Source organism: Phyllostomus hastatus, unplaced genomic scaffold (assembly GCF_019186645.2).
Source record: "Phyllostomus hastatus isolate PE091 unplaced genomic scaffold, TTU_PhHast_1.1 phas_scaffold_93, whole genome shotgun sequence".
In the NCBI taxonomy this organism is placed as follows: domain Eukaryota; kingdom Metazoa; phylum Chordata; class Mammalia; order Chiroptera; family Phyllostomidae; genus Phyllostomus; species Phyllostomus hastatus.
This window is the reverse complement of record NW_025334042.1, coordinates 28,716,974-28,735,633: the sequence shown is the minus strand read 5'-3', so window position 1 is coordinate 28,735,633 and position 18,660 is coordinate 28,716,974. Positions and strand designations below refer to the sequence as shown.

At 35.5% G+C, this 18,660-nt stretch overlaps 1 protein-coding gene across 3 annotated transcripts in view; it reads left to right on the top strand.

Moving 5' to 3' along the window:
* CNTN1 (contactin 1) overlaps positions 1-18,660 on the top strand; it is a 320,158-nt gene that overhangs the window by 208,830 nt on the left and 92,668 nt on the right. For all 3 annotated transcript variants that reach the window (XM_045829319.1, XM_045829320.1, XM_045829321.1), the window contains 5 exons: positions 1,664-1,788; positions 2,457-2,574; positions 5,724-5,874; positions 10,907-11,034; positions 11,311-11,486. In XM_045829319.1, coding sequence (XP_045685275.1) covers positions 1,664-1,788; positions 2,457-2,574; positions 5,724-5,874; positions 10,907-11,034; positions 11,311-11,486 — 698 coding nt within the window. The remainder of the gene's footprint in view (positions 1-1,663; positions 1,789-2,456; positions 2,575-5,723; positions 5,875-10,906; positions 11,035-11,310; positions 11,487-18,660) is intronic.

The following is an 18,660-nucleotide window of genomic DNA, read 5'->3' as shown; positions in this document are numbered from 1 at the left end:
TGTACATGGGTGGCCTTCTGAAGGGAGAAAAATCCTTCTTAGAATTCTTACTTTTTTTTAAGATTGTATTTATTTATTTTTAGAGAGGGAAGGGAGGGAGGGAGAGAGAGAGAGAGAGAGAGGGAGAGAGACATCAATGTGCGGTTGCTGGGGGTTATGGCCTGCAACCCAGGAATGTACCCTGGCTGGGAATCGAAAGAATTCTGACTTTTTAAAGAAATATAGCTGTCACTCTCTGTCTGGTTTCTAGAGCTCAGAGAATGGTTTTAATTCAATACATTAAGAAATCTACCCTCCAGGTTCTCAGCAGAATTGAGTTCCTAACTGTCTGATATGTAATTCTTTAGAAGAACCAAGGTGACAGAACAGATATTTTAGGACTTAATATAAAGGAACTACTATTTCTCCTTTACTAACAAGGCATAGTAAGGTTTATCTTTCAGTCTAATTGGACAAGCAGAACATTACATAATCAAGTCATATATAGGATGTGTCACACTGATGCAGTTATCAATTCTCATTTTATTTTTAGTGTGACATCTCTGTGTCACCTATGTGAGGCCAAGGCAGGAATGGTGCTGATATTCCTGTTTTATGTATTGTCAATATTGTATGCAAAATAAAATGTCTATCAATTAAAATAACATTATCAATATTTATTTTAAAAACTATCTTCATATGTTACAGAAAAAGTGGAATGATATGTGAAAAATATACTAACTTCTATTAAATGGACCATAAAAATACATCTATAGAAAACTATGTGTATACACATACACATGCATTCACTCATAATGATGAGGGAGTTCAGTGAGATGATAAAAATGCCTTATGTCCTTTGTTATTTATGCACATCAAATGCTTTATACAAGATATGTTTATTAGGTTGGTTATAAAATGAATATAAAGTTATTTTCAAAGAAATTAAATACTATTTTCTACTTATGATTATCTCTTGTCTACTTCTTTATTTTACATTAATTTATTTACCTACATCTGTTTGGACTACTTAAATAACTTAAGTAATTAAAAAGACTATCAGGTGGTTTATTTGTTTATTTGTTATAATATATATTCTCTAGAAATATATATTATATTCTTTTGGGAAATTTCTAGCATTTTTTAAAGCCCTCAGTAGGGTAGATCTGCTGACAAGACTGTGATCAATTTCTCTCAAGCATAGGTTTCACCATTTATAGCTACTGTATGCAGTTTCTAATATCTAAAGTGCATTTAAGTGCCCAAGACATGTTACAGTGGATACTAGCCAAAGTTACATCAAAAGACAAATAGTATTTGCCTAAAGGAGTGGGAGAAAATGAATCTTTATCCCAAAAGGGAAGAGATAGTGTCATTCTGTCATTTTGAAAGATTTATGTTATAAATTATTTTACTGCTATTCATGCATTAGTTTTCTAACATAACATGGTTCACAAATAAAAAATATTTATAAATTGAATTATACTTTACTCATGCTATAATAATACAAGATAAAATTTACCCACAGACCTATGGAAACTCACTTTCCATGGCTCTCACACTGATTTTATGGCACACACAATAGATGATGTAATAAAGGTCAGCTAAGGGTAGTATTTGTACTCAAGATTATGATGAATGTTGAAAATTACACTTGACATTTGCAATGCTCTTTACTTTTTAGCATTTCCTGAATGGGTAGAACATATCAATGACACAGAGGTGGATATAGGCAGCGATCTCTATTGGCCTTGCATAGCCACAGGGAAGCCCATCCCTACTATCCGATGGCTGAAAAATGGATATGCGGTATGTACATTCAAGTGCTTTGCAGTCCTTGAGTCCATGTTCAGGCAACATTTCTGGGTGGTCCTGGGATAAATGTAACAGGAGAACCAGTAGAGTAAGGGGATTGGAGTCCTGAAATTAGAAAGTTTTCTTAAAAAAAGCAAAGAAAAAACTGAACATAAATTATCTCCTTTCAGCTTGAACAACTTTCTGCAATCTTATGTCTGCCTTCTCTTTCTCTCTCTCCTTATTTTTTCCTTTGTTTCATTTCTACCCCTCTTCTTACTCATCCATCTCTACTACCTCATATTGTCCTCTTTTTCTTGCCACTGTTTTCCTGACCCCACAGAAACAGAGGTAAGAGTGAAGGTTACCTTACTTTAGCCCTAGGGACAAGTAGCAGCAGTGGGTCCCTTCTCTACCTTCTCACTGTAATCTCCCAGCTGGGCCAAGAGGCAGAAAGGTGGACTCTCAGTTCTGTAGCATGAATAGAACAGGAGCCACTGGGCATGGTAAGTGGGTTTTACTTCCCCATGCCATGAACGTCCCACTTCACTCAACTTGGACTTGGTTAACAGTGGGGGAAGAATAATGTATTTAAATGAAAAGACAACCAAGCCCATACCTAAATGAAAGTGTTTCTGTTGAAGTTTATTGAGGAAGTGTGTTTTCCTTTGTGTTCTTTTCAGTATCATAAAGGAGAATTAAGACTCTATGACGTGACTTTTGAAAATGCTGGCATGTACCAGTGCATAGCTGAGAACACATATGGAGCTATTTATGCAAATGCGGAATTGAAAATCTTAGGTCAGTATCATTTCTGGTTTCTGTTAACATTCAGCAGGAAAGCAGCACATTAAAAAATGATCATAGGGAATATATAGATCATATTTCATTCATGTTATATTCTGGAATTGTTAAAATTAAAAACTTTTCAAATGTGGTTTGGACTATAATATTATTGGGGGGTTTTTCTTCCTTTCACTGAGGAACAATAAATAAATGTGAGGTAACACAGAGTATAATAGTTATTAAAAATTTGAAATGGTAACAAAACTTCATATGTGCTAATTTTTACAAATCTTATTCCCTCCTACATCTGGGTAGCTAAACAATTGCCTGAATCACATAGTGAAGGTGGATGCTTTCACATTGCATGGAACCCAGCCTCAGAAGAGGAGTCTTTGAACTTGCTAGCTGTTATCAGTCCCGGGGTCTCATGCCCTACAGTTGCTGTGTAAAACCTTCAGGAGGTCCTTCAAGCTCCTTATCCCACGCTGACTTCTACTTTTCAAATTGCCTTTTACTTCTCCATGAAAACTGAAACCCTTTGCAATAGATTATTTTAAGTTCCCATCCCTCATTCAAAACTATATAAATCTTTACTACACTTGCCCTTTTATCTCTTCATCCAGAGGAAGATATTTCTGTCTTCTCCTTTACAAAAATAATTCCTTTACCTCTGCCCTATAATTGCTTTTTATTTACCCTGATATTTTATTCCTGCTACACCAAAGGGAAATGTGTTAAAATATTACTATCACTACAAATGTAGTGACACTAAAAGAATACAAATGGAAATTAGGTAAGTATAAGAAAGTATTAAAGAAAACAAGCTTAAAAAATTGAGGTCCTCTTAATTTTAAATTTTCCTTCCACTTATTATAGTGCTGAGGATCATATTCCATTTTTTCCTCTGAAACTCAAAATTTCTTTGTAATATATTTAATCTAGTTACTTGGGTATCAAGCAAAAGTTCAGGCTTAGGCTTCATACCATATTACTTTGGTATGGAGTGTAATAAACACATTTTGACTCTTAGAGAAGATAAGAGGTGAATTTGAATTTTTTCAAAATACAAGCTTTACATTTTTGTTAAAATTTCTTGTTTATCATAATGATTTAGAAAAGAATATGAATATTTAATAGCTCAGGCTGAAAATGTTTCTATATTCAAGCTTTAAATCTTTAAATCATTTCATGACTGATAATGTAACAATTAGGCAAGCTGAGCATTTCTAGGCTTTCAGCGATGTTCCTGGGCATCTTTATATTGGTCTCAATCTATATTTGTTTACTGTTTTCAGGAACCTCTCTCTCCTTTCCTTAGTTGTCCAGTTAATTCATTTATTCATCTACCAAATATTTGTTGAGTACTTACTCTATATCAGATACTATTTTTAATAGACCCAGTAAAAAATGAAAAACACATAAAAAATGCATGTCTTGTTCTTAGTTGGGTGAAAAATGTTCCCTTATTTCTTCCCACTATTAACATATACAGGCCCTGGCCAATAGCTCAGTTGAATAGAGTGTCATATCAATACACCAAGGTTGTGGGTTTGGTCTCCAGTCAGGACACATACAAGAAGCAACCAATGAATGCATAATACAACAAATGCATCTCTGTCAATTAAATGAATAAAAATAAATAAATAGGAATATACTCTAGATTCTGGCCCCAGAAATTCAAATATTAAATGAGTATGAAGTTATTTAAATAACCATACCAAATGAACTATTTCATTAAAACTGAACATGTTCAAGAAAAATTATCATTTTATAGATAACTTTAGATGTTAGATATAATCCTATTAAATTTTGTCTCATATTTTACAAGCATTATGTCACTCCACGATATTTATTGCACCTGTACAAAATACCATACACTGAGCTGTACAACACAAGTTGGTTGATTACTTTTTTACTTGTCAACTATCAAAACTTAGACTAAAGAAACAATGGATAAACTAAGTCCTTGCTGTAAAAATGTTTTCCTAAACCTTTGCTGTAAAACACATTTGCCTAAATCCTTGCTATAAATTCAGCCAGAGCAGCAGCAACCCCTGGGAGCTTGTTAGAAGTGCTGAATCTCAGGCCCACCCCACACCTACTGAGTCTGTATTTTGTCAAGGTCTTCAGATGATCTTGGTGCACAGACAAAATTTGAGAATCACAGGACTAGAAGATGAAGAGTCAAGACCTGGATCAAGGTATACTTAGACCTAAAAGAGGCTTCAGAAAGGACACAGTTACAGATGACTGGAATGTGTAGAAATGAATGGATGGAATCACCCTGGAATCTGCTAATAGACAAAAAGATTGAGAAATGAGCCAGATATGGGGACCCTAAAGAAAATTAGAGAATGCCCTCAATGGAGTAATCTTTTGTGAGACTCTGTATCCTGTTTCCATAATTACTTTTCTGTACATAGAGGTAAGGATTAACTGCAGGTGAATCATGCCCTCCTCAATTAATTGGATCCATTATTCTCCAGAAGGCAGGGCTCTCTCTGTTTATTTTGGCATCTCATAGTATCTGCACACAGTTGGTGTTCAGTGTATGTTTGTTTAATGAAGGAAGGGTCATATTGCTTAATGAAAAAGGCATGTTTGCTAATCACAAGGAACTGGATTCAAACGAGAATCCTTCCTGATACTTACTGCCTGTGACACTTTTGACAAATTATATAATTTTAATAGATATCATTTCTCTCATTTGTAAACTAAAGAGTTCATTTACAGTGTGGTTGTAATACAGTGTAATACAGTGTAATACAGATAGTATTGATTATAACCAGATGTCAACATTAAAGATGGTGCTCAGTTTCCTCCAGTCTTTCACTTATTTGTGTGATCCAGTCAAAACAATTGAATTAGATGTTACCCTCAAGGTAAACATGTATACAGTATTTGAATATGACTAAATCTTATGATACTCCCATATCACCAAGAATTATACATTCAAAATTGGTATATTTTATGATAAATTAAATATACTTCCATAAAGTTACTGTTAAAAAAGTATTAGGTATGAAGCATCTTTTGGTCATAGCTGATAATATATGGTGAAATTAATCTTTTCTGTTGATTACCCATCAAAAAGGCATAAAAGATGCATAGAAAAAATTTTTCATCTTAGCAAAAGAGAAAAATAATAACTTATTTTCTTTTAGCTTTGGCTCCAACTTTTGAAATGAATCCTATGAAGAAAAAGATCCTGGCTGCAAAAGGGGGAAGGGTTATAATTGAATGCAAACCTAAAGCTGCGCCGAAACCAAAGTTTTCCTGGAGCAAAGGGACAGAGTGGCTTGTCAATGGCAGCAGGTCAGTTCAAAAACTAGACATCCAACTGGAATTCACTCTGCAGAAGAGTTTATTTTACAGAGGACTTGTCTTCGTGTCAATAATGTAAATATTGTTTGTTCCAACATTTCTCCACAGAAGATACCCTAGTTCTAAGAACAGAAAAACTTACCCCACATTTTCAGTATCTATGTTAATCAGAATTTTATTGTTTAGGTTTCTATAATTTATAAAGATTTTAGAAAACTGAAACTCAGAGACTCTTGGTAAATTGCCCAAGGCCATAGAAATAATGAACAATAAGAAATAAAATAGGATTTCTTTAACTTAGGTTTACCGTAATAAGGACATCTATATCCATTCATAGTTGCTTTAATTTAATACAATCAGTCTATTAAATATTTCAGTAAGAAAATAAAAAGATAGCATTAAAGTACATATCACCTCTTCCCATCTTAAGTGAACATGCACTTCTTGTGTTCCTAACAAGTAGGTCATTGTTTTGGTGGCCTCAGGACAAAACAAAACGCATGCGATCTGCATAGATTATTTATTTATATAAAAGCCACGTAAATGCCGACTGTCAGTTTCCTAGAAGCTATGGTTATTTGGGTGCTAAAGTTTGGAGAGGAGACAGTCAGGATCTGAAATAGGAGGAATGAGATGTGAAGTGGGGGTAGCAGGAAGTATTCCAGGCAGGGAGAAGAGCATGTACGAAGGCCACAGGGCAGAGAGTATGGATGTGCAAGGAATGCAGAAACTAAAATCAATATGGCTTGTTTTTAGAGGAACATGGAAGAGAATTTTAAGAGACGAGAGACAGTAAGGCAGACCATCAGCAACAATGTTTTCTATGCTAAGGGGCTTGGGCTTTCCTATGAGTTCTGGGAATCTTACTAAAGGCTTAAATAAGGAGGGAAAAAAGATTTTGCCTTTTAAAAGAGTATTGTGGCCAATTGTATAAGATAGATCTACTTCACAATAATTCAATAAAGTGGGTATGATGGGAATTATCTCTACTTTGATGCATCTAAAGCCTGGAAAAGTTAAAATGACCTTCTGAAAATATATGGATAATCTCCAAATTGGGAAGCTGAAACTTGTGTTCTAGGACATGAGTGAACACATGCTAACACGGTTCTCCCATCAGGATGATCACAAGGACGGCTGCGTATGGGACAGAGGCGGGGTGGGAGGGAGGGGTTGACAGGAACAGTAGCTGCTTCCCTGAACACATCAACTTACAGTTAATATGTCTAAGAGTTACTATGAATTTAACAAAATGATGCTAGAAGAATCAGTGTGAAAGGAAGAGCCAAGTTGTTCAGTGTGCTGCTGAAACACTAATAGTGTGACAGTGAGCAGTGCAGAGGCTTATACAAGGGTAGTTGGTCCCAGTTTCAGGTACTCAGTCTGAAAACAACCTATGGTATAGCATTGACCATTGCCCGCCTCTCACCACCCCCCATTAGCTCTCAGCCCTTAATAATTTTTTTTTTCATTTCTAATGAAAATCAATATCATTGGCCTCTCCAACCAGGCATTTGTCTGAGCCATGTTTCATGGACTCAGTTTTCTTAAATACTGTGTTCAAAAAAAAGAAAAGAAAATCTACTCCCTAGAATTTTACTATTTTAACCTTATCATAATAGTATTCAAATCTTTGAATTAAATTTCATTACTTTTTGAGGAAAAGATCTATAAATCCAACTTTGTTCACTGCTTTAATCTATTGATATCTAGATTATTTCAGTATCACTTTATAATTGATATATTATTTCATGTAAATATGAGCTTAAATGTTATAAAATAGTATGTATCAAGAAAAGTTAAATTAATAAATTATTTTTAGAGAAATAAAATATTTCTATGGAAAAATAGCATTCAAAGACTAACTGAATAATTATCTTTAAGCGTATGCTTAACTATAATTCTATTATGATTAATGTAGTTATAAAAAAGTGGCTTCATATTACAAGGTTATTTCTGCTCCTGGTTAGTGGTTTGTACAATGGTTTATGCAATATTTGCAATCAGTAGAGAGGAGACATAAATCTTGATAACTTATAATTAAGTTCTCAGTTGTATAATTTTATTTTGGGCTAAAATTATATACATTCTCTAACAGAATTTCTTTGTAGTTGTTCATTCATACCTCATGGATTGCTATCAGCTATAATGTAAACTTTATCTGAGCCATTATGGGACAGAATCTCGAAGATTTCTTTCTATTCCAGAGCTGGTATGCTTTAACAATACTAAATAAGATGGAGATTATCCTGTAGTAATTTTGGTAACAATAAATTAGTAATTTATTAAAAACCAGATAGTCACTTGTTTGTCTGATTCATATCATCTATGTAATAGTATCTGAAAATAAGAATAAGATACTGGGAGTTTAATCTACATTGAATTAAGAATAAGGACCAACCATTGTTACAAAAAAAATCAAGCTCCTACATATTCTTTCTAAAAATTAATTTTAATGTCATGGAAGAACTTTCTGAAGGTATAGGTGAAATCAGTGATACAAGGAAGTATACCTTTTAAAGATGATGAAGATTAACTGAGAGCTAATATATGTAAGAAAACAAAGAAATTATTGTGGATTCTAGAAAGAATAATGTTTCCACTGTGACTTGACTATAATTTTTATTGCTTTCATTGCAAAATAATTAAATGGAACTGGGGTAAAAAAATTGACTAAGGACTTATACTAGAGCATAGTGAGAAAAAAAGCAAAAAAGCATGGCATGTTAATGTTTGCACTGTGCTAATATGGGAATACAAAAAGCAGATTGACAATATAGGATTGGCCATGAAAGAGATTTATTAATGGCAATGCATAGGAGAGAAGACAGCAGGTGGATGGAGGGACAGCCATCTGACCAAGGTGCAGGTCTTACTCCAGATGAAGCAGAGAGGGAAGGAAGGAAAGCTGGGTGGAAATGGCTTGGGCTGCAGTACGGATCTAAGAGAGTATGTTAGAATCCTCTAGCTAATAGTGCCCATCCAAGGCATCTGGTACCTTTCAGGAACAGGCCTGCCTTAACACGCCTCCAGGGTTCAGTGCCTGAGAGTTGCCTGTGCAAAGTGTGGCCTTGGCTCAAATGCAGTAATGGTTCCTGAGGGCAGCATCTGTGGCAGTGGGTCAATGGTGCTCCTTACAGTTGGAGAATTTAGAGGTCCATTGTCAAAGCTCCCACAGTATCAAATAATTGCATTTACATTTACATGAGTTTGTTACTAGATTTCTTCTTCATGAAGCAGAAAGTACTGTGTCATGAACTTAAGTTGGAACTGGGTAGTTGCAGAAAAGAAAGGAAACCCTAGAGTATATTATTGGTGGAAAATCTTATATGGAGACTTTTATTAGTAAGGTAGATATGTAGTGTTTTTCCTTTCTCAAGCACGGCCCTTAAAATGAAATATATGAAGAATTATTGACATGTGTTCTGCAAAGCTTCAGAAATTAATTAAGTTTTTGGAAATGATATATTTAAAAAATTAAATATCCAACAAACATGCAAGCAAAACAGAACCAAAGATGGAAATAAAAAACTGACAGTGATGGGGTGGTGGGTATGACAGGGCAAAGAAGGAGAGGGAACAGTATATAAAGGACCCATGGACAAGGACAATGGAGGGGGAGGATTGAAACAAATTAATTATCCAGTAACAGTTAATTCAATATTGAATCTAAGTTCAAGGTATTATATGATAACTATATGTGTTTGTGTGCATATATATATATATGCATACACACACACACACACACACACACACCCATATATATATTATATGTATTGAATTTTCAGTCTCTAGCCCATAAGGAAGACAGTCAGGCAGAGGCAATAGATTTAGGTTCTGTTCAAAGAAAAATTTCTTAAATATTTTTCTGTTGTAGAAGCTGTTTACTAAGGCAGGTTTTAGAATATCTTTTTTTAAAAGATCTGAAAAATAAAATGTTTGTAGTTCTCTGAAGCCATGAAAATGTGAGTCTGTCCTGATTAAAAGTCTGAATTGAAGTCTTGAGTTCACATTTCTGGAAGACCTGAGTTCATTTCTTTGCAGACTATGACCAGTTTGATCCCGCCCCACAGAGGTTTAAAAGTCATGTTCTGGTGGCATGTGGAAAACCACTTGCTTTAATTAAATTCCATGTAGTTCATTCACTCAAAAAGAAAGGTTGATTAAAGGAGTACTCAGTGGTCAGTGTCTCACTACTTAATGTGCTCCTAGCACACACAGAAGTTATTTTTGTTTTTCTTTGTGGATACCTTACTTTTGGAGACTTGGCTCCATACAAAACAGACACAAATTCTGTACATAAAGATGTTATCATCTAATTGAAAGATTGGTTAATGAGTAAAACTAAATTATGTCACATGAAATATATATTAGGAAAAGAAATCTGGGAAGAGGGATAGGATGGGGAATGCCAAGATGATAGTGCCTTGTGTGTGTACAACAAGCCTTGTGTGTGTGTGTACAACAGTGCCTTGTGTGTGCGTGTGTGCATATGTGTATGTGCAGTACTAACTAGATTGATCAGGCCAGCCTTTCTCAAGGTGCAAAATCCTGAAGGATGGGAGCTACAAATTGTGAAATTGTTCAGGGCCTAAAAGGGCAATCAGAAGACTGTGGTTTGTACCACATGTGACAGGCAAATCACCGTAAGGTTTTGAGCTATCAAATGACATCATTGAGCAGACAAGTGACATAGTATGACATTTATGTCATTTATGTCTTCATGTCTGGCTACCTTGGGGAAAAGATATGGGGAGACAAGGGTAAGAGCAGCAAGCCCATTAGAGACAACTGCAATAACCCGAGAAAAAGATGAAGGTGGCCTTCTAAAACAACTGCCAGTGCTGACAGAGAATATTCCAAACAAAGGCTACGATGTTTCCTCTTTAAAAATCTCACTGTCAACTAATTTGTGTAGAATGTACTAATCAAATAATATTAGTGCCTGTCATCTAAGACAAAGAATAAGGAAGTATTTCATGAAACTCATTTTATGAATTAAGTGCTTTTCCCATTTGTATAGAACACTCATATGGGAAGATGGAAGCTTGGAAATCAATAACATAACAAGGAATGATGGCGGCATCTATACATGCTTTGCAGAGAATAACAGAGGGAAGGCTAATAGCACTGGGACTCTTGTTATCACAGGTAAGAGAGCATTTGATTAAGTTTGTTTAGTTTGACATGGATGCATTTCTAATGTACTACAAGGGGTGGGTCAGCACTAAGCTTCTAAGACAGTCAACATATGGATAAGTTTCTATTTTTTAAAAAAATCTCTGCCTGGAATTTGAATTTGAAAACATCATATATTTTTTTCCATAGAGAAATCAAAATATATTGATTTTCATTCTTTTAATGTAGCAGATAATATTATCTTGATTGTGCTTTACGCTGGTATTTCCTTTGTTTAAAAACGTGCAGACCCCACGCGGATTATACTGGCCCCCATCAATGCTGACATCACTGTGGGAGAAAACGCCACCATGCAGTGCGCCGCTTCCTTTGACCCTGCCCTGGACCTCACGTTCGTTTGGTCCTTCAATGGCTATGTGATCGATTTCAACAGAGAGAACATTCACTACCAGCGAAATTTTATGGTATGTATTTTAAGTTTTGTCTTATTAACAGCCCAGCGACCGCGTATGTCTGCACTGCAACCCTGTTACTATAATAATTTCCATGAGACTGAAAAATAGGTAAAAACAGCATTTCATGGGTCTCGTGAGGTTAATCAGGGTACCTCTGAACCTTTCTGAAAAGTGGCTAGCCCTGAGCAGTGTGGTAGGAATATTAACCAATAAATATTCTTTGTGCTTTAGGTCCATTTTCTCCTTAGTTAGAATACTTTTTCTGTTGAGGTACTATACCCCTCACATTAACTTTAAATATTAGCTTTAAATTAGGTAAGAGCATAGAACTTATCTTTTGTTAAAATGACTGCTTTAAGGCATTTCATTTATTCTTTGAGGGTAAGATAGAGATTATATATAGTGTCTGGCAGAAGTGAGGCCTGCTTGCATGTGGTTGGTAGGGCAATAATATGGGTGTGATAACCTATAGTTCTAATTTGAACATTTCACCTAAAATGTCATGGTGTGCTTGAGTATGATATTATGTTGCAGAATTGCATGCTTATGATTCTGTAATAAAAAGGAGTGTTATTTGTGTCAAACGAGACAGAGAGAGAGAGAGAGATATGGAGGACTGTCCAGAAAAAGTCCAGCCATTGTCAATATACGAGAACAGTTTGCATGACATTGATGTAACCTGGCAGCCAAGGAGAGTGGACTGGAATGTGCATGAGTGAATAATAATGACTTCACTGTACTAGTCAGTGGGGGCAGTAGATGCTGTTGAGTGAGTGAGCATGTGTACTGTGTGGCCATTGCATTCAAAATGACTGAGTGTGTAGAGCAACAAATCTACATCAAATTTTGCATTAAACTTGAACATTTCTTGAGGAAACTATTCAGATAATTTAGAAGGCCACAGCTATGTGCAGCTGGTGATTGGCAGCTTCAATATGACAATGCACTGACTGATACATCACCTCTCCTGCAGAGATTTTTGGCAAAACATTAAATCACCCAAGTGACTCAGCCCCGCTACAGCCCAGATTTGGGGTCCTGAGACTTCCAGCTTTCCCCAAAACTAACATCACCTTTGAAAGGGAAGAGATTTCAGACTTGTCAATGAAATTCAGGAAAATACAACAGGGCAGCTGATGGCAACTGGGGGAGCTGTGTGAGGTCCCAAGGTGCCTATTTTGAAGGGACCTGAGGCATGATTGTCCTATGTGCAATGTTTCTTGTGTCTTATATCTTTTTCAGTGAATGTCCCTATTTTTGTACATTACATGGCTAAATACCTTCTGAACAGACCTCATATACATATATGCATATATACACACACATATATATAAATACATACATATACATATGTTGTGATATTTGGGGAACAAATCTGTGTGACTTGAAAAGGGTTAGTGGCTATTTTACTTTATGCAAAGGAAGCATACATGATGTAAGTCCTCTAATTAAACATAGGCATGCTTTGTACAGAAACAAAGGAAATAGGTAAAGGGGAAAGACTGGGAAGTGATGCGGAAATAACAACCTGGCTGAAAGCATCATTTGCGTGTTGGTGGAGCTGTCTAGTTTACCATGTATTTAAAAAGCAAATCGAGCACCACTCCTGCCAATTTGTTGTCTAAATGGGTGACTGTTTAGGAGCCTAAAGGCCTGCGTAGGATATATGCTTAGTTAAGAAAACTTTAGTTTTAGAAGTCAGTTATGAATATAAAAATGAAATTTGAGTTAATTCTGAGTTCTAAAATATTTAAAATCCCATGAAATCTATAGATTGGAATATATATACATATATATATATGAAGATTGGAAGATTAGAATATATATATATAATATTACACCTTAAAATAGTCTAGCTCTTTTAAAAAATTCTTCTTACTTTCCATTAAAAAACCCCCAAATAAGTTTTCGAGCAGGTAACATTGATTTTAATTAGATGGATACATTTCTTCTTAAAGTTTATTAAATAAATTCAAAGAATAACTGTTGGTGCATCATCAATGTTAATGCCTTTCATATGTTAAATGTAATTCATTTTTCTTTCTTTTTAATCTAATAGATTAAGCTATAACTGTAAGCCTACAGTAAATCCACCAATTGTCTTTGTTTTCAAACTGAACTTACACACTTTAAAAAGTAACAACTAGGAATTAGCAGAGAACTATTTTAACATTATACCACATGATTTATTATTTTTCCTTACATGTCTACAGCTGTGTTGATATGCTTAATCATAACCATGCCCAACATTAGTAAAATGGACACCAATATCTTTAATAATTTCTCAAATTGGGTTTTGTTCCCTGGCTGATGTAGCTCAGTAGATTGAGCACGGGCTGCAAACCAAAGCATGGCAGGTTCAATTCCCAGTCAGGGCACATGCCTGGGTTGCAGGCCACAGCCCCCAGCAACCACACATTGATGTTTCTCTCTTTCTCTCTGTCTTCCTCCCTTTCCTCTCTAAAAATAAATAAATGAAATCTTAAAAAAAAAGAAATAAACAATAAAGGAGATCATAGGGAGGTAACAGACTTCTACCATCACGTGCTGTAGTCCCTCCCTTTGCAGCAGGCAGCCACAGAGGTTCACATAGTTGCCCCTGAGCTGGTCCAGAGGAGAAACTGCATTGCAGGCCCATGCTCTGGATTGCCAACTCTGGTTTCAGCTCAGTCCACCCAACAGCAATCTATGAGTGGTGGAAAACGTGCCCACTGATTAAATATGCAACTTAATTGAATGAAAATGCCACAGGCACATATTAACACTTTGTAGATGGACAGTCATGATTCAATTCTCTAAATACTAAAAATAAAAAAAAGATGATTATTTCATTTTATTTATTTATTTTTATTGTTATTCTCTCAGTTGTACCGCCTTTTCCCCCATTGCTCACCCCTACCCCATCCCCCCACTCACACAGTCAATCCCCCCCATTGTCCATGCCCTTGAGTGCTCTGTGGCTCATGTTCCTTGCCTTCCCTCTTCCCCCTTTTCAGCTGTTATCCCCCTACCCTCACCTCTGGTCACTGTCAGTTTGTTCTTTATTTCCACATCTCTGGTTCTATTTTGCTTGCTCATTTATTTTGTTGATTAGGTTCCACTTATAGGTGATATCATATGGTATTTGTCTTTTACCACCTGGCTTATTTCAGTTAGCATAATCCTCTCCAGTTTCATCCATGCTGTCGTGGAGGGTAGGAGTTCCTTCTTTTTTTCTCCTGCATAGTATTCCATGGTATAAATGTACCATAGTTTTTTGATCCACTTATTTACTGATGGGCACTTAGGCATTTTCCAGCACTTGGCTATTATAAATAATGCTGCAATAAATATTGGAGTGCATGGGTTTTTTTAACTTGGTGTTTCAGGATTCTTAGGGTGTAATCCCAGCAACGGGACTGCTGGATCAAAAGGCAGTTCCATTTTTAGTTTGTTGAGGAAATTTCGTGCTGTGTTCCACAATGGCTGCACCAGTCTGCATTCCCACCAAAAGTGTACTATGGTTCCCTTTTCTCCACAGCCTCACAAGCAATGGTTGTTTGTTGACTTATTAATGATGGCCATTCTGACTGGTGTGAAGTGGTATCTCATTGTGGTTTCAATTTGCATCTCTATTTTAAAATAAATTATTAAACTTAATTCTGTCTTTTGAAATTAAGAAACCCATAAAGCTTTTCCTCATGTCTTCCTTCTCTTTTAACACAAACTTCAAGGTCAGACTCACTGCTAAATGCACGACACAAAATTCAAGTGAAAACACCGTATGTGTTTCATCCTTTTGGAGACAGTCCTAATGGCTAGTAATTGCTTCTGGGCTCCTTAATAGACCATTGCCCCAAGGAGCAGCTCTTGTTATCTAAAGCTGAATGAATGAAACATTATAGAGTAGCAGGTTTTTCGGAAAGCAAATGCAAAGCAAGGAACATTGCCGACTGCAATGTCTATTATTCACATTGCATAGGTGAAAATATCAGTATATAGTTTTTTCAGTTTCTTAAATAATATTTTGATTTTCTTTTAATTCTAGTAACATTTAATAATTGAGAAGCATTTGTTCAGTTAAAAATATTGTGTTGAGAACATACCACAAGTCAGGAAAAGTGATAGTCAATAGAGCAAATAAAACACTGAAAGATACAAACATAGGCCCTGGTCCTAAATAAATCAGTGCTACTCTGTGAGTTTAAAATTTAAATGTAAATGTTTTGGTAGCTATGATGGTTATCAAAACAATATCATCATATTGTTTTAATAATTTTAATTATGAAAATTAATATCAGAAGCTCTAATTAATAGGGTATAAAGTTCAAAGTTTAAGCTTTTTATTTCATGAACCTACGTTTTTATTTTCCAACTTAATTTTAGTAAGAAATTTTATTCAGTAATCAAGTACGCTTTAATTTTAACTTGCTGTTCCTGATTTTGACCACCATGTGGCAGCCTTGCATAAGGTTTCAAATTTCAATCGGGAATAACTATGAAATTAAACAAATACATTTTCTCATATAGTTATGTCTAAGATTTGTGATTATAGGTGATTTTAAAATTTCTTCTTTATACTTTTTCCAACTGTATTTATATAATTATCAGAAATAAAGTAACTATACATTTTGGAAAATATGCATTTCTTTTAAGAATTTATAGTGAGCAGGAAACTAGATTTTTGATGGTGAACACACTATAATGCATACAGACATTGAACTATAGTATTTTATATGAAATTTATAAATAAACATATTAGGTAATTTATAGTGAGTGCCAAAAAAGTAAAAATAACATTGCCATTCCATTTAATAATCCTACATTTGTAAAGCTCCTTGCAATTAATTCTTTAACATAAATAAACATTTAATGCTGATTATAGAGTAACATTAAGAAGTTAAATATCTAATTTACTTGTCATGTTATTTATTTCTTTATTTTTTTCAGTAGTTATTCACTGAATATTGTGTTGTTATGTGATCTGGGTCAATAAACATTTCTTTTAAACTTGAACTCAGCATAGATGGCTGTTTAGAATATACAGGATCATAAATTAATTAACTTGAAGCTTTGATACAATATGCTATTAAAGCAGCTTATCTGGTATTCTTTTATTCTAAGTGATGTGGCAAATACTTACATTTTCCAAGTTCAGCTATGAATTGGCTTCTATGTTGATTTTCTAATTCAACAATTTATTCCCATAAATACAAAAAGGCAGAGTCATTTTATTTACCCATTTAATTTAGAAATCCTCTTGTTCTATAAAGGACTTCAGACTGTCCACACACAAAAGCATGCCCGCAACGTATCATTTATCCCTGTCTCATAGTGACGCCCAAACTGCAGAAGTTGTTTTTAATAGCTGTCTATCCTTAGACATCAGCTTTGTTTCAACAATGGTTTGTTTCAAACCATTTTCTTTCAACAATGTGACAATATTGTCTCTGTCAGAGCTATTATCTTTGTTAACCCCTGAGTTTCTTAAGCTTTCCAATTCTAGCTGTGGCCAATATGTATATTTTTTCTGGTTCTTTTATTACAAATAAGTGCTAAAATTGCACTTCAGTAAGAAGTTATTGCATGGCTGCTTTAAGCTCATAAATGCCACGTGAATGCTTCAGAAGCTGTGCCACAGTGGGCCCCGGGCTCCGGGCTCCATTTTTCACTTCTTATTCTGCGACTGAGCCTGGGATTAAGCCTCTCTAAGCCTCAGATTTCCTCCTCTGTAAAAGTTTATTAATAATTCACTTCATTCAGGTTACTTCATTGGGTTTGCACAACCAGTTACTTCATAACATTTTTGCAAGGATTCGATGAGAAAATGCCTATAAACTTCTTGGCGCAAGATGTGGCCGGTTGTAAGTGATTATTATGAGTGCTCTTTATAATAGAGCAATCATTCCTCATTGAAAATTTCTAAGGCTTTTGCCAGATAGTTGTTTTTCTTATTACAGTCCTCATTTTTCATAATTTAATTTTTTGCACTGCTTGCTGTATGGGACACTTGGCCCAAGACAAAAATTATCTGTATTTCTTTGCTGAAGGCAGTAAAGAAACACTAAATAGTCCACATTTGTTGAGTGCTCCTTATTGGCCAGCATTGGGTTAATGTCTTCCATGCATTTCCCAGTTGATCTTCACCAGAGTCCTCTACGGAACACGTATTAGAGTGATTTCTCAATTTTCCATATGAGGAAACTGAGGGTTGGAAAGGGTAAGTAACTTGCCCGAGGTAATCATGCACCTTGTTGGTAGCAGAGGGAGGAACTGAAGGCTGGTTGTGTGACTGCAGTCCCTGTGCTCTCTGCCACTTCAGTTTTCAGTCCACTGGTTCAAGTTCGTACCTACGTCCATTTAGCGAACAACTCTCCCATCGTTTGAAATACTGTAAGACAGTGTGCAACTCATAATTTATTCCATGATCTTGTTTAGTGAGCCTTTTAGGCTCACTCACGGTTACCCAAATGACTTCATTTTGCCTATACTACTAGCTACCTTTTCAATACATTATAAACCAACCCTGTAGAGTCTCAGGTGGTCTAACAATAAAGTTCTAGGCAATTCTTAATTATCTCTTTTAGGCAGGTATATGCATGTGTTTGCATGTATGTGGACATGCATTCATTTTTATAGTGACAACAGCATTCATATCAAAAGGATACAGATTTCTTACCCTTAAGCTTTGTTTCTTTTTTAAAGAAAATATTAATTATGCTGAACTTTTCACAAAAAATTATGTTAAATGAGTGAGGCATATATATTTCATAATAGAGCATGTTATGAACTTGAACAAACATGTTGCTTCTGCAAGTCATGCAAAAAGAGAAAGACAGAGAGAGACAACAACAATAAAACAGAAGTTATTTTATGTTTTCCAATTTTACAGTTTCTCTGCTCCCTGTCAAACAAGGTGCAGATTGTCCAGAGTTATGGAGTAACGCGTTGGAAGAGAAAAGGAGGGTGGGGCAGTAATCCTGAAAGCAGGCAAGGGTCAAACCAGAGCTGAAGGAAGCGGAACAGGAGGCCAAGCAGGCACAGTGAGACCATGTAAGCCCTAAAGTGGCACTTCTAAACCAGGAGCAATTTTTCTCCCAGGGCGCTGTTGGCCATATGTGGAGACACTCGCAGACGTCACAACCGGCAGGGCGGTTGGAGGAGGGCTGTGTATTACAAACATCTGTTTCACACGTGTGCTGCA